The sequence below is a fragment of the Epinephelus moara genome, chromosome 24, assembly GCF_006386435.1.
Source record: "Epinephelus moara isolate mb chromosome 24, YSFRI_EMoa_1.0, whole genome shotgun sequence".
Lineage (NCBI taxonomy): Eukaryota > Metazoa > Chordata > Actinopteri > Perciformes > Serranidae > Epinephelus > Epinephelus moara.
Window position 1 is genome coordinate 17,544,991 of NC_065529.1, and position 15,807 is coordinate 17,560,797.

At 40.1% G+C, this 15,807-nt stretch overlaps 1 protein-coding gene across 1 annotated transcript in view; it reads right to left on the reverse strand.

Moving 5' to 3' along the window:
• cpne5b (copine Vb) overlaps window positions 1-15,807 on the reverse strand; it is a 180,283-nt gene that overhangs the window by 118,398 nt on the left and 46,078 nt on the right. The window contains exons 4-5 of the mRNA XM_050037339.1: window positions 5,423-5,526; window positions 2,382-2,421 (exon numbers count right to left, since the gene is read on the reverse strand). Of these exons, the coding sequence (XP_049893296.1) occupies window positions 2,382-2,421; window positions 5,423-5,526 (144 nt within the window). The remainder of the gene's footprint in view (window positions 1-2,381; window positions 2,422-5,422; window positions 5,527-15,807) is intronic.

The window sequence follows — 15,807 nt, forward strand, 5'->3', positions numbered from 1 at the left end:
AATATTATGACTTTTTCTCAGTTATGACTTTATTCTCAAAATATTACGAGTTTTTTCTCGTAATATTTCGACTTTATTCTCGAAATCTCCGATTTTTTTTTTCTTCAATGTGGCCCTAATACTCCGTCGTATCAGAGAGAGTAAGAGAGTGTAATTAAAACGAACATTTAAAATAAATAAAAGCATTGCAGTAGCAGTTACAACTAATTTAGGCACAACGCCAGCATCCATAGGCAGAAGCCCCTTGTGGACTCTAACCCACCTGTTAGGAACCACTGGTTCAGTGAATTGTGAAGGATAACAGACAAATGGGAGAAGATGGAGGGATTCACAGCACCATGAACTATGACAAGAAATATGAGTCACAACAGTGTGGGACACTGATGTAGAGACAGAGTGACATAGTTTTATAATCATGTCTTTAACCAGACAAAGTCTCAGTATCACCCTCTCAGAAAGACAAAAAAATCATACTGTGTGTCCTACATAAGGTTGGGTACCCATGGGCACCTGGCGGATGACCCGGAAAAAAGGTGATTCACGGATGGTATTTTGTCTTAATTTTATTTTCAGGCTTGTTTCTGAGTGAAACAAGGAGCATGCAGGTTGGATCGCAGGAGTTGGATAATAAATATATTAAATTTAGATTCAAATTATAATTAAATTTAATGTTTTGACATTTTAATCCTCTGACTGTTGACTACGTGTGTCGGCTCTGTCTTCTGAGCCAGCTGGAATATGAGAGCTGCTTCAATCAGGCGCGTTACTAACAGGCATGCTAACTGTGGAGATATGCTGCTCAATATTAAAAGAATAACCTAAAATATATTCATTCAAATTGTATTCTCTGAATTACCTTCATTTTAAAATAAATTATCTTAGTTTTACATGTATGAAATGTCCCAAAATGATCACTTTGAACATGCTGCTTAACCGAATTATGTGAACAGTACATGGTTATTTTAGGATCAGGAGATCTTGTGTTGACGGATGTAGACGGTGCGGTATTGCACATCACAGTGCTGGTTCGGGAGCAGGTCTTTAAATTAGACCAGTGCTGTGTGTTTGGTTTCAACAAAGGTTTTTTTTGAGCTGATCACAGCAAGGACGTGGGACAATCTAAACCAAAGACTCCTTAAGTTTGGCTTTGGCAGACAGGCGCTCACTAAATAATTCAACACCAGGCTATAGTGTGTTTCATTCTGATGGTCTGGGATGCCCACTGATTCCAGTCACTGTTCCAAGGAGGGGCCTGGAATATCTCACCATCTTCATCATGTTACAAAAACATGCTGCAAAAGCTTCTGAAAGACAAAATGACCGAGTATTTATTTTCATAGTGTGGCCGCTGTGGAGCCCTACGTGACCGCAGTGATGGTTAAGAGCTGCACAGATGGGTTGGCTCTCAGCTTTTTGTTCTGATCAGTGACGTCATCCTTCTTCCTGAGAAAAGGATCATTAATGTGAGGCAGCAGCCATGCAGTGTCAGAAGTGAGAGAGATGCTGGGACCTACGTTGAGTTCTGCGGGCTTCCAGAAAAGTTGAGCAGCAGCAGCAACATCAACAGCAATGACAACAACAACAACAACAGAGCACATCATATACCAGGACACAACACTCTACCAAATACCTAGCACTCCTAGCACTGCTCAAGATGGTGAAGTGAGATTGTAGAGACAACATGCTGTGTCAGAACTAAAACCCAAAGCAGACAGGAGGAACCAAAGCTTGTGATGAAAAAATGCAAACCCCGGTCATCCAAATACGTCAAATAATCATCAATACTGATTATTTTGAACTCTTGTCAATGCTTTCTGTCACCATAGTTTCCACTAATCTTTTTCTGCTGAATCTTAAATTATCATATGAAGTAATACATTACTTGAAATGGAAACTAACGGTTAAAAGCATTGCATAATCTAAGTTTTTCTACATGACAGAATAGCAGGTTTAATCCACAATGCCTCTCACTGCAGTACCATTAGAACAAAATCAGAAATAAGAGGATAAAAGCCTGTATAGAAAGAGAATTAGCATATTTATAACACAATTACAGCACGGATAACCTCGGTGAAAGTCTGAAAACAAAGAGTGAATAAGGAGAAAAATGAATCCGTATTTGGATACTTCCATGATCAGGCAATAAAAAAGGGTTTGCTTTATTTCATCAAGAAGGAACCATGCGGCAGGCAACACCCAATTAAAGCAAAACGAAAAATTAGACCACAGATAAAAAAGAGTTTGGCCAAACGCAGATCACTTTGAACACCATATTCCATCAGACAATATTGACTTTCAAGTCATTCAAGCCAATAATTCAGATTTTACTCAAGACTGGCCTCCATTTATCTGTGGTTCAAGGTTAAAATATGTGCACTCACATGTTTGGACAGGTCTGGGCTCTTAGAGTCGACATCATACCTGAGAGGGAAAAAAAACAGCAAAGCCAATTTACTTCAAAAACTATAGAGGGGACTTTTATCTAAGTGGGGACATTTTGAATGATACGCTCTTAAAGGCAAGGTTTAAAGCGAGCCCTGGTGATCTGTCATCACTGGGAGCAGAAAAGAAATGCTCCCGCAGCGCTAATCTCATCATGGCTTCTCAGATGTTCTTTTTGTTTGTTTGTAGGTTTAAGAGCACAACGTCTCAGGGAGGAGAAAGGGTACAGTATGACTGTAATCGAGGAAGGGTATGAATTAAAAGAACAGAGGAAAGAAGCAGAACAGGATGAAAGAAAATAAGATAACATTTTAATTTCCCAAATTGAAAACCACAGTATGTAAAGAGGTGGGTGGACTCATGGGAGATCAAAAAAGACAAAGATCATCACATTACACATCACACACTACAATTCAAATTTAGCCAAGATAAAAAGAGGACGGGATTTTAGTGTCTTTTCAGATGTTACTATATGTGGGGCAGAATAATTGGAGAAGGGTTCAACAAGACCTTTTTGCATCTTCCATAATAATGAGTGGTGGACCTGGGCTGATTTGCATCTGAATATAAAGCTATGAAAGTGAAGGAAGTAGAGCATATGTGATGTTCCAGAATGAAACATCAGATGAAATGATAGATCCTGTTTGCGTGGAGATTATTCAGGTTGCACTCGCTACAATGCTTATGAGTTTCTATTAGCATTAATTGAAATAAAAAATCAAATGATATACTGCAGAGTTGCCAATATGCATCTATGTTTATGTTGTGTGGTGGTATAGCTAGGACATATAGATGGGCTGTGCTAAGATGGGCTTTCATTCTGTTAATTTTTTGTTTCCATGTAAAACCACAGCAAGTGCTGAGGAAGCATTCCTTGTGTGTCAATCCTATAAAAAGCTTACAGTTAACTGTTAAAGCTACCCATTGTCACACTATATATACAAGGATAATGACCACTCTTGTGTCAGAAAGACATTTAATGAGAAACAGAGAAAAAGAGAAAACTGAATGGTTGTAACGAACGTGAAAATCACACATATGTCACAAGATGCATCACAAGGTCAAATGTCTTGTTTCCTTGACCACCCCCTCTCCCTCCTTCATTAGGCTACTGTCAAGCCTGTCAAGCTTTCAGTTTTCACACAGTATATATGCAGTTCACAGCAATAACTTTGGCAGATTTCTAACATGAAATTCTGTAAATCCTTTGCTAAAGGATTATGTTTTGCTCGTGAAAGCCATATCTCAAGAACGACTTAAGGAAATTTCTTTAAATTTGGCACAAACGTCCACTTGGACTCAGTGATGAACTGATTAGATTTTGGGTGATCAACGATGAAGATCATTGTAACCTTAAAAAAAAAAAAAAAAACATGTTTTTGGTGAGAACTCAAGAATTCATATGCTTATTATGCCAAATTTTACACAAATGTCTATTCAGATAAAATAATAGTGACATTTTATATCTAAAAAGTCAAAGGTTAACTTCACTGTGACATCATAATGTTCTGCAAAAACACTTTTTGGCCATTATTCAATACCATACCTCAGGAACAGAAGGGGAGACGTTTGGTCGGACACTGAATTGTTGACACTAATCTTAGGTGCTCACCTTAAAGCCATGGTGATTGTATATAATTTCTGTGTCGTCTGGTTGAAGATGTTTGTGAAGCAACATTCATATTGTCAACTCTCATGTGTTCGCATGAGTCTGGACACACATGGATGTAAACTGTAACTGCAACTAGTGACTAGTTTCCGGAGACAACAGTGGAGCAGTTTTCATAGTTTAAACACTGGGTCTTTGATTACACACAGAGCTAAACAAAAGCAGTCTCCTCATTTCAGGCTGCCAACTGTGGAATTTGTTGGCTGAAATGATTGTTGTAAGCATATTTTATCTGCCGTAGGTAGCTAGTTTAAGCTTCTACTGATGCTAATGCTAAAACACCATGAGCTGGGTGACAGCAGCTGTCTTTTTAATGTCTTCAGCCATTTTAAAATGAGACCAGCTATAAAGGGCTCTCTTAAACATGCACTTGATGGCTACATACATCTATGTGCTATAAGAGGATAAAATACAGGTCCCAGGTAATAAGTCATAAACACCTGTTAATAATCCATGTGGAAGACATAAAATTAAGGGGCAGTATTGCTCATCTTTTGCAGGGTAGAGCTAGTTTAGCTCAGTATTACAGTGCAATGTTATTAACAAAGACTGTAATTAAAATGCTGATCATCTAACATAACCTTTGTTGGATGTGTATCATAGAAAAATATACTTGGACAGGCAACACAGAGGTTAGAGTTACGCTTTCATGTTTGTATTGTATGCTTCATTTTGCAATAAAAAAGGATTTCATGAGATGGAATAACTGGTGAGTTTGTTCAATGTAACTCTAACAAAACATTTGCGACTTAAGTATAAACTCCCCCAAACAAAGTGAAGAGCAGAAACCAGCCACTATTGTTGCTTTAACTTCTGATATAGCATCACAACGAATCATGTGATCCCAAAAAACTGTATTCTTGGCTGATGACATAAATAACAACTTACTTCTGTAGGTGTAGATATTAAGCTAGTTAGCCAGGCATGCTAATGCTTGTAGCATACTTTAGAGCAGACAGACACAGTTAATCCATTCCATACACTTTTGCACTTGTGTTTTTTTGTATAACAAAGAGAACTCATCCTCCAACATCTTGATATATTGCTCTTAATAGAGCCCCATGCACACCATTACAGACATGGAGAAATCCAAAGCTCGACAGTTCTTCAGTGCCTAGTTACGGTTGCTAATCTATGATTGGGCAATTGCTGTTTGGGGGCAGGGTTTACCAAACAGTCAGTTCTCACGACTGTAATTGCGGGGATTTCAACAGGCACAGAGCGGAGGGAGAGAAAAATACATCACAACAAAGGAGGACAGAGGGCAGGAGAGAAGATACGACTGATACGACTTCAAAGGAAATCACTCACAAGTCGAAGCGAAGGTTCTGCTTCTCCTCAAAAAAGTAGTCCAAGATGTACTTTCGAACAAAGTCTGGATTTAGGGTGTTGTCTATCACCTCCGTTCTGCCAAACTGTGGAAGGAGAAAGACAGCTGGAGGTCAGGAGAGAGAAGTGATGAAAGGGAAAGCAAGACAACAAAACACTTTGATAAACAAATACAGTTAGTGCTGTTGTCGCCTTGCAATTTCTTTTTCCCCCTCGCCCTTTTCTTCTCTTCCTTAGACTCGTTTATCACATATGCATACACATACATTTACAGAGGCCTGATTAATGGAGGTGCTTTCACACGCTGCTGCTGTGCAGAGGAACGATGTGTTTCCTGGTTCCTTGATCCTCGCTCCTCTCCCACATTAATTACAGCAGGATAACTCACTCATGAACCCCACAGAGAGAAAGAGATAAAGAATAGGTGAGGAAAATGGGAAGAGAGAAACACAGAGAAACAACATAGGCGCGCTGTGAGAGAAAAAGAGAGGGTAAGAAAAACAGCTGAGCATGTGTGGAGAAAAAGGGGCAAAAGTGGAGAGGAGGAGAGACAGGGGGAGTGGGAAAAGAGTGGGAAGAGAGTGGGGGAGAAAGGCAGTAATTAAGGCCTTCTAATTAGTGGGATTCTCACTCCCAAAGTGCCAAATGCGGGGAAATATGCCAGAGAAATGGCTGGCAAAGACCCAGCAACACCACATGCATGCATATACTGTACAAAAAGCTGATGAAGAGTTTCAAATATGAGAAACAGTATGTACATAAATCATTTAAAGCCTCCTGGAATTCCCCTATTCAATCAAATACTCCAGCTGTGAAGATTTCAGATGGTAGCAGTTGGTGAATGAAAAGGAGCAAGTCTACATTGTGATCGACTATATAGCATGCCACAATTTATGGTGTTATTGAGGGACATTTACTTAAGGCGTTAATATGCTTGCTCTATTCCTGGGAACTACTCAAGACTTTGAGTGGCTTATTGTAAATGTCATCTTAGCCATGACTGGAGTTAAGTTGTTAGAATGCCCCGGGCCAAATGGTTGTTCTTTGGCCCCTATTACATCCACCCTACGCTGTTGCTTTGTATATGTACCCTGTCCACTTGGAGTTCCATCAAGTGTAGTGCGCAGAGAGATTAACAAGTACCTCAAGGTATTCTGTATGTCAGTCTGTTAGGATTATGAACTATCTGAGCACACCATATACCAAAATAATAAGGTGTTTATTTTAACATGGGGTGGTCAGTTTATATTTAACTTTGATGAAATTTGCAGTTACTGAAAATACGTACAACTAAAACTGGGAATTGGTGCTCAATACCTTTAAGGTATCGACCAACACCCAATAACAAGCAGTCACACAATACTTGCATTTGATCCCTTTGTTACCACATCTAGAAAAAAACTGTATGGTTTTGCTCACAGCCGATCACCACAACCATTTTTTCATTGAATGCAATATGTGATTGGCCCACTACCACAGCAGCTACAACCCATACACTCTGGATATGGTGGTTCAACTTGCTGAGATGCAACCAAAAGGGTCGAAAGTATGGCTGTAGAAAGTACCTGTGGTGTCTGGTTGCATTTCATGCAACTAAATGCTTCCAATCACATGATGGGTGTTAAATGAAGGAGTAGCAAACGGTATGAAATAAAGCACTCTATTGATATCGGTATCACTTTAAGGGTACTGTACTGCTATTGTTACTTGTATTCTAATACATTATTATTTTATACAAAAAAGACACTTTTCACGATATCCAAATCAAAGACGATTTCTTGTCTCGTATCAAGATATCGATATAATATCAATGTACCGTAAAACTTAAATTTAAAGCCTAGTCCCAACTAAATGCCCAGTCCCTTTTACTAGCCTGGTGTGGCCACACATTTTGACAAATAAGGTGTCTCAATTAAACGCCTGGTCTGGCTGCCAAAAAGTTCATTTTTATAGAAGTTCTTTGGATATATATAAAATTGGATTGTTGACTACCCGCTTGGGCTAACATTAGTTTGCTGTTAAGATCGCGCATACCATTATAAATGTAGCCTATAAACTTTTGTAGAAAAAAGTCATTCAGATTTACCTGCATGACAAAAAAAACAGGTGGTGACCCCCTTCTGCTGAAGCTGCCCACCAATCAAAAGAATCTCTGATTGTATTTCCTATCTTTGCTGAGCAACAATTTGTCTAAAAGGAATTAAAGGCTTGTCCCACAAAGACGCCTGTCCCTGATATAAGCCTGTTGAGTTTAGTGATTTAACCAATTAATAGCCTGGACTACTAATTGAAGTTTTATGGTATGACCCAGCCTTTACACACAGTGAACATCGAGCTTTTGAGAGGGGCAGTAGCACTTTTTGCCAGGTTGGTAAACAATCTTTGATTGCTTACAAAAATATAATCTCCAGGTTAAATATAGCTTCTTTAACATGACATTTAGTTTCATTTTTATCTAACAAAGAAAAGGAACAAAGACAACCTCTTGATTCCAGTGACTCAACGATCACTGTTTCTCTAATTAGATTTGGTTGTTTTTTCTTCAATAATTATCTTAATCAGATTAATTTTAATGAATTAATCTTTATCTCGACCCTTCATTAATTTGGTTTCAACTACTGGAGTGGTAATTCAGCTCAGGCACTCAGCTGGTATTGCTGTTTCATGTTTCTTGCCTGCAGTGTACAAAATGGATGCTAAATCTGATGCTTTGTATCATAAGCAAAAGTGATTTCCAAAAATATAAGCAATGTAATAAGAAATATTAGTAACGAGACATATGCATATTCATACACATCCTGTACAAACTCATACACACATACATGGATACACATTTGCACATTTTGAGTCAAGTTTTAAAAGTAACAACAGAGTCAGCTGATCTGATTCTCAGTGGAAGGCTGTTCCGGAGCGGAGGAGCCAGGACTGCGAAGGCTCCATCACCCTTTGTAAACATACGACTGTGTTGGAGCCAACACATGCCCCGTTTTTATTGGGAGGCTGCCAAACTCTACAATTTCAATCAATGTCAAAGGAAGCTATTTGCAAGTAGGAGTTGATGTTGTTTTCCATAATATGGACGGGAGGTACTGTAGGTGGATGCGTGAGTTAACCTCACCTTTTCAATCAATACAGTGAAAACAACAAACACAATACAATGTGGGCAATTAGGACAACACAACCGCTATAAGCCCATACACTTCTATATTGTTACACAATGTATAACGCCTCTTTGAACTCTGTTTTTAAGGTTATATTTTTCTCTGTTGAACTCACTCACTCAGCATCTAAATTTAACACCAGGGAGGGTGAGAAGAAGGGAAAAGGACACTGATGTTACATCCCTGAGCCACCCATACTTTCTAAGAGACCCCGAGGTGTTGATGAGCGCATGTTAGTAAAGAGGCGGGTGATGGCAAAGATGAGCTCCATAATGTGATTTCCCTGCTGAGTGGAAGAGACAATACCGAGCTGCAGAGTTCATTAGATACTGCTGGGCTGCTGGAGCAAGCTAATGAGAATCTGGCATGAAGTCCCTGACCCGCACCCTCGACATGTACACACACACACACAGATGCAGAGTAGCTAGCACACATATGGCAAATTGAACTCTTCAGGCTTGCAACAGCGACTGTAGAGACCTGCAGTGTCCGATATTGAAATGTGAACATGTCTCTAAAACACAGACAGGAAAAATGTCACAAACACACACACACACACACACACACACACACACACACACACACACACACACACACTGTGAGTGAGAGGTGTAGAACAAAGGCCTCAGCAAAGGAAAATGATAGCAGGACATAAATCTAATCTTTCTTATTTTTGTGTCGTTGTTTCTTTCTTCCAAACCTGACATAGATTTCATTATCTTCCTCCCTGGAGCACACATGACCCACACCTGGGGATTTGTGCTGTATAAATGTCCTGTTGTTCTTTAGCCAACATGGATTTTTATTCTCCTCACACCATGTTCAGCAGACAGTAACATAGTGCTGATATAATGAGCTTGGTGGATTCTTGTGTTCTCACAGACTAGAGAGGTAAACGACGTTGGTGTGAATCAGTGCGGACTGTGTGTAGCATAGCTTTTTTTCTGTTTGGCCTTCAGTGAAAAGCACTGGTGTGCTTTGAAATCCTCAAGACAGAGAGAAATATACAGAATATTGAACAGCCCCCCAGGTATGATGGTGAGTTTAGGGTACTTCAGTTGTTGAGGGAGGAGAAAGAGCCAAACAACCAGCTGAAAATCATTTCTCCCTCATAATTTTCCCCCATAAAAGGTGGCTTCATTGGGGAAATGCATCACAAAGTTTGTCAGAGCTTTGACCTAGAGCTATGATAGCTGTATATGAGAATGGGACACATGTACATATAGATGCTACACTGAAATAGACACATGCACACAGTGGTGCAGCTTCACACACTCACGTAGGGCACTAACAGTGTTTAGTAATGTGTGATGTCACAAACAAATTAGACAGTGGGAAAAACAGAAAAGGTCAGTCATGTCACAACTTTAATAAGCTCCTGTTAGCACCATTCACCTTCTCTCTCACTCTGTCTACTGTGTAAGTGCGGTGCATTTAATTTCCTAACAACAATCCTGTGCTGCTGCATTGATGTGTGCAGGGTGCTACACGGACTGACGTGCACAAACAGTTGTAATTTTCAGGACTTCAGACAAGGACAAATTAAGTAGATCTGTTTCAGACTCCCATGACCAGCCCTGGCCTGTGAGGAATTGCAGGTGAGTGACGGCCACTGGCCCAAAAAGACTTTCTCCATATGCAATTAAAAAGAAAATAAAACAGCTGTTCAGCCATAAATATCAGTATTTAATCTCTAAGGCCCAATAAAAGCTAAGAATTTTCAAACAACAGTGTTGGTGAATTATTTTTGTGCCATTCATGTGTGTAGGGAGCCAGCAGGAAGCCAAAAAACTACTTTAATGTGGAGGCTTTACAGGCCTCAAAGAGCCGGAGGAGGCCAGTAAAACTTTTTTGATTGATCCACCTGGTGAGCAGTTATTTTAACGACACAATATCAGGTTCTATAAATGCATCCATGGTGTGTTTTCTGAATTTCCTAAACTATGAAATGACATCAGTATTCACTATGATTATGATCATTATCACACTGTGATATGATTCACATCATGAATCACATCCTTATGTGGCATATTATGTGATTTTCCCAACAATACACATATCGGCTCTAATTCATGAAATGTTAATAGATCTGTGAGTAGATTTGCACACAAAAAGCCTAGGTACTAAAAACCTACACTGGATTCATTAACCCCGCGGGAGACTCTGATTTGATTGTAGGCATGTGTGTATGTTCATGAATGCAAATCAAAATTACATTGACAGCACGCTCCTGCTAGTCAGCAATTAGCGTACATCCTCGCCTATGAATAGCCAGTGACGACCATATATGGAGATGATAATTACTATGGATAGGTGCATCCTGTCGACCTGCGACCATGGAGCAAACAAAGAAGAAAAGAGAGACAGAAAAACTTTGCCAATGCTGAAACTGAAGTGAGGCTGAGAAAAACATTTTATTTTCTTCTGTTGTTAGTGGTGTGACAGGGACAGGTAAATCAAAGGCCTGGATGTAGGTCACAGGTGCAGTTAACTCCATGCCCTCTGTTGCAAGAACCATCCCGAAAGTTAAACGACAATGGTTCCATATGAAACTTGATGCAAATAATGTGCAAGTACACACAATAAAAAGCACAACAGCTATAGGAGGAGGCTCTCACCAGTCACAGCTCTCTACCACAGACAAGTGCATTGCTTGCATCATCGGATAGACCTCTCTGTCAGGAGAGACAGCAACGTGCCCCCACTGGTACAGTCAACAGCAAACTCAGGAGGTACGCTGATGTACGTGTTATATTCAGTGTTAATTTGCTCTACATTCTGACAGCCATCACTAATAGCCTGGTGTTTGGTCAGTAACGTGGGTCTCACAGTGGGAATGGAAAGCAAGAAATGTAGAAAACACAAGTCATTTTAAACAACTAATTCTCATTTTTATGAAACCTAATCCGATGCTTAAATCTGCTAAATGCCAACTAATTTAGCTAAATGTGTTATATTTCTAATCTCTTGTCATGTTTAACTTACATGTTTCAAAGGCATCTGCACATTGTGAACATAACAAAAATTGTAATTTCTAATCATGACAAGCAACATTTATGTGCATTCCTTATGTACACAATCACTACAAGCAGTCAGAAGAAGACACACATTTTGTTGGTAACTATGAAAAGATCTGAGCTACTAACATATTGATGAATGCCAAAATACACATAAATTTCCTTCTGTGAACAGTTTACACAGAAATTTGTCTGCTCATGTTTCATGAATGAGACCCATTATGTGTAAAACTGATTTTTCTGCTCAAATTAGCCTGTTTGCTTGGATTTGAAAGTTCAATTCAGCCAGATTGAGTAGACATCGCATGGGAACAAAATTCTTCACTTCACCATGTCTCGTGCCACACTGTGTGCAGCCACGAGGCCACGCCCCCAACCATCGTTTGCCCCCTCACCCCTCTACTGCATGATTTTAAATTTACTGAGAGGGTGGGTCCCAGACAAATTTTAAGGAGTGGTTACTCTTTCAAGAGTAAACTAAAGGCTCCATGTCATTGGTCCGACAGCCCATTGGTCCGACATCCCATTAGTGTGACGTCCCGTTGTTCCGATATGTGATTATACTAGGCTATACTGTATTTGTGTGCCATAGAGGATCAGCAAACGCAACAAAAGTAGGCTACTGGTTGAGATACAAGTGCCATAGAGAGAAGAGAGTGAAACACCATAACCTCCTGTTATTAACTCTGGGGTCGGGGTTGTGTGGGGGAGTTCCGCGGTGCTGAATGTCTCCTGGCGGGCATATTTCTGCCTTGATGGTGCACCGCGACCGGCTCTGGGTCAGCTGGGAAAGGCTTGAGGCGAAGCAGGCTCACAGCTTATGTGTTTGCCACTTTCTTTTTCATTTTAACCCACACCATGATCTTTTCCTAACACTAACCAAGTGGCTTTTGTGCCTAAACCTAACCAGACCTTAACCACAGGGCATCATGATGATTTCAGAACAACGGGACTTCAGAACAATGGGTTTAATATGGTCCGAACAATGGGTTGTCGGACCAATGGGTTGTCGGAATAATGGGCTGTCGGACCAATGGGCAGACCCCAAACTAAAAACATCTGTAGTAACCGAAAAACTGCTCACAACATTTACATTGTGGCCTCTACTGTAAGCCTTTGTAAAAATCAGTTCACCAGCATCAGTCTGAGTGTGTTCAGAGGTGTGCTCTGTTGCAGCTTTACATCATCACTGCAGCAAGGTGAGAAGTTGCACCACTGAACATCAGCAAAATAAGATTTTCAGGGTGTAGAGTTATCACGCTAATATGTACATGTGTTATAACTGACTTCCAGGATTACAGGGCTTTGCTTGATTCCATGTCTCATTGACTTAAAAAAAACCCACAACAATAATGAGGTGCTGAAGCTTTGGAGGCAGTTATATTAAGGAGAGGAGAATTGTCATGTAGTGTGCTTCCTTTTTAAAATCATTTTTCGACGTTTTGCCTTTATTTGACAGCCAGCAATGTAGAAAGACAGTTATGTTTAAATAACGTGTTTAAGGAGAGATCTCTTTGCTTGTCAAAATGTATCTCTGACAGTTCCCTCAGTGCTCCGCTGGGATTGTCTTTGTCAAGAGAGCAGTCTTACCTGGCACCTGATAAATGTCTCCTATGACCTAAGAGTGTTTTCAAACTAGATCAAGCTGCAACCTCCAGAGCCGAAAAGCGAAGCCAACATGCAAATGCCAAAAACCACAGTTCCTTAATGGGCCACATGAGGCTGGCTCCAGAAGCCAAACAATCCCCATAAACCCCCATGTTGAAATGCGCAACCTTACAGCAGAAATAAACATGTTTACAGGCTGGTACAAAAAAAAGGTTTTGGTCTCTATAGCTAACTTCCCTGTTCATGACAGCTGGACGTGAGGGGAATTTTCAAGTGGCTCACCCATTTACAGTTTATCAAGGCTTAAATTTAGCTATAACTAAGGGCAGGCTTTGAGTGACAGACGACCACTGTCCTCAGCTTGTCAGATCCAACACTCGCTCCTCCACAGCGCCAGCCTCTCGCCTACATATTGTCACTTCTGGCTCCAAAAGGTCGAGATGGCAACGGCCAGATTGAATTTTAAAATGGGAGTCCACAGACCAATGGGTGATGCCACAGTAGCTATATTTTTACAGTCTATGGTCTAGATATTTGAATCCATACCAAAGGCATTACTGTGGGTCATTTTCTGATATTGAATAAATTGATCCACAGATGGAGTATTACACATGATAACACAGTTCATATGTTACATAGAACAATCATGTTGAGATTGAGGCCAGTTTACTACATTGTGTCTGAGTTACATAACAGCTTTCACACTTTACCGAACGTACTGAAGTCTGAGGGAAAACAACCTCTGGACAAGGAAAAACCCCTGCGATCAGCCCAAGTGTAAAATCACCCTTAAATTTTTTTCCCACCAAATCTAGGGTGAAGCACTTTAAAGCACACAGATGACTTAGTTTTGTGATCTTGCGTAGTTACAGCAAAAATGATGGAGACATTCTTTATCTAATTGAAATCTTCATAGGGAGCACCACCTGCATTAAACATGACACACGACAAACACTGGGGGAGGTAGAAATCATCATCAAATGTGACCCAAGTCTGCCGGCATGCTAGAGGGTCCTGTCAGAAAATGTTATTTAAAAGTCCCCAGTGAGTCACCTGTTTGGCATCGCTTGTTCAGTCTAAAGGTTTGGGAGCGTTCAGGCTCACGCAACGTTACCTGGAGCCGCATCAACGCCCACCACCTCTTAATGACATGATTATGGATGTGATGGTTTATCTCCGCGAGGGGAACAACTGCTTTAAATGTTTCTATTTTTATAACAAAGTCAGCGCACATGGCAGAAACTAAAGTAAAATTTGACTTGAAAACAAACCCCAGTGAGACACTCGTTATATTAATTATGTTTTGTGTACTTGATTGGATTAACAGCCTGTCTTAGTTGTCAGCTAAAAGAAAGTGTCTTTTGTGAGGAGTGCGAAAGAGATTTTATGATGGAAGAACCTTTATTCGTATGCCTGTGCTTTAAGTATACACATATGCATGTGCATTTTCACACACACACAACAGAATCCCATAAAAGCCCACACAACCATCTGCTCTGACCGGGTAAACACACAAGCAGGACATGAGGGTCATCCTGCTGTATAAATAAATATGAATTCCATTGAATTATGATCCTTCATACATTCAGAGGGGAGCAGGTCTGTAAACATTGTATCTGTGGCCACTTCAATGCATTCACAATTTGCATCGTGGGGTGAGTGAGGATGTCAAATACGGGGGCTGACATCAAAGACTGTGTGAAATTTGCAGGAATACACAGAACAAAAACTGTAGTTCAGAGTTGCAGCTATTCAAAGATGCACAAAGGGTCCTATGCACAACTAAGTGTAAACTTGGAAATATTAACTTAAAAAACATGAAACATAAACAAAGCAATGATCATTTCCAAGGTTTTTATCATCCGTTCTTTGCTAGTGAGTAAAACTGATGTGTCAACTGTCAAACACACTGAAAGCATATGATTCCATGTTTGTTTACCAAGCACTGAAGTCAAGGTCCAGACCTACCAAAGTAGTTGTGTCACCTCTTTGCTTTTTATCAAGCCAGAGAGGTCACTAATAACCTCCAAATCTCTTGAGACTTTCAGACTTGCTTTGCAAAACTTACCAACACTTATTTAATCATAAAGGTGGCAGAGTGTTCCAGTGTGATTTTATATCACTATTTTTTCTGTCCTACACTTTTATCCCAACTGTTACGTCTGTATCTTTCTGTAAGTAATGATTATTTTCATTGTCAATTGATCTGAGGGTCTATAGGTTAGGATGGGGCCTGCTAAACAGACTAGTAGGTTCAGAAGGCTGTTATCAGCCCATTAAATTGGAGTGTTTATTGTTAGGTTGCCACCTCTTGTGGCCGTGGTAATTATGACCAGAGTTGGGTATAACGTGTTACTTTGTAACACGTTAGAGTACTTTGATTACTTTGCAGTAATGAGTAACCTAACGCGTTAGTTTGCTGTTTGAGTAATCAAATACTTAAGTACATTTTCAAACAAGACATCAGTTACTTCCGTTACTTTTAGAACGCTGGTCCTTCAGCTCCGAAACAGCAACGGCTGTCGTTTGGTTCTAATAACGGAGATAACGTTAAACCTATCAGTCTGAAAGAAGCCACGGA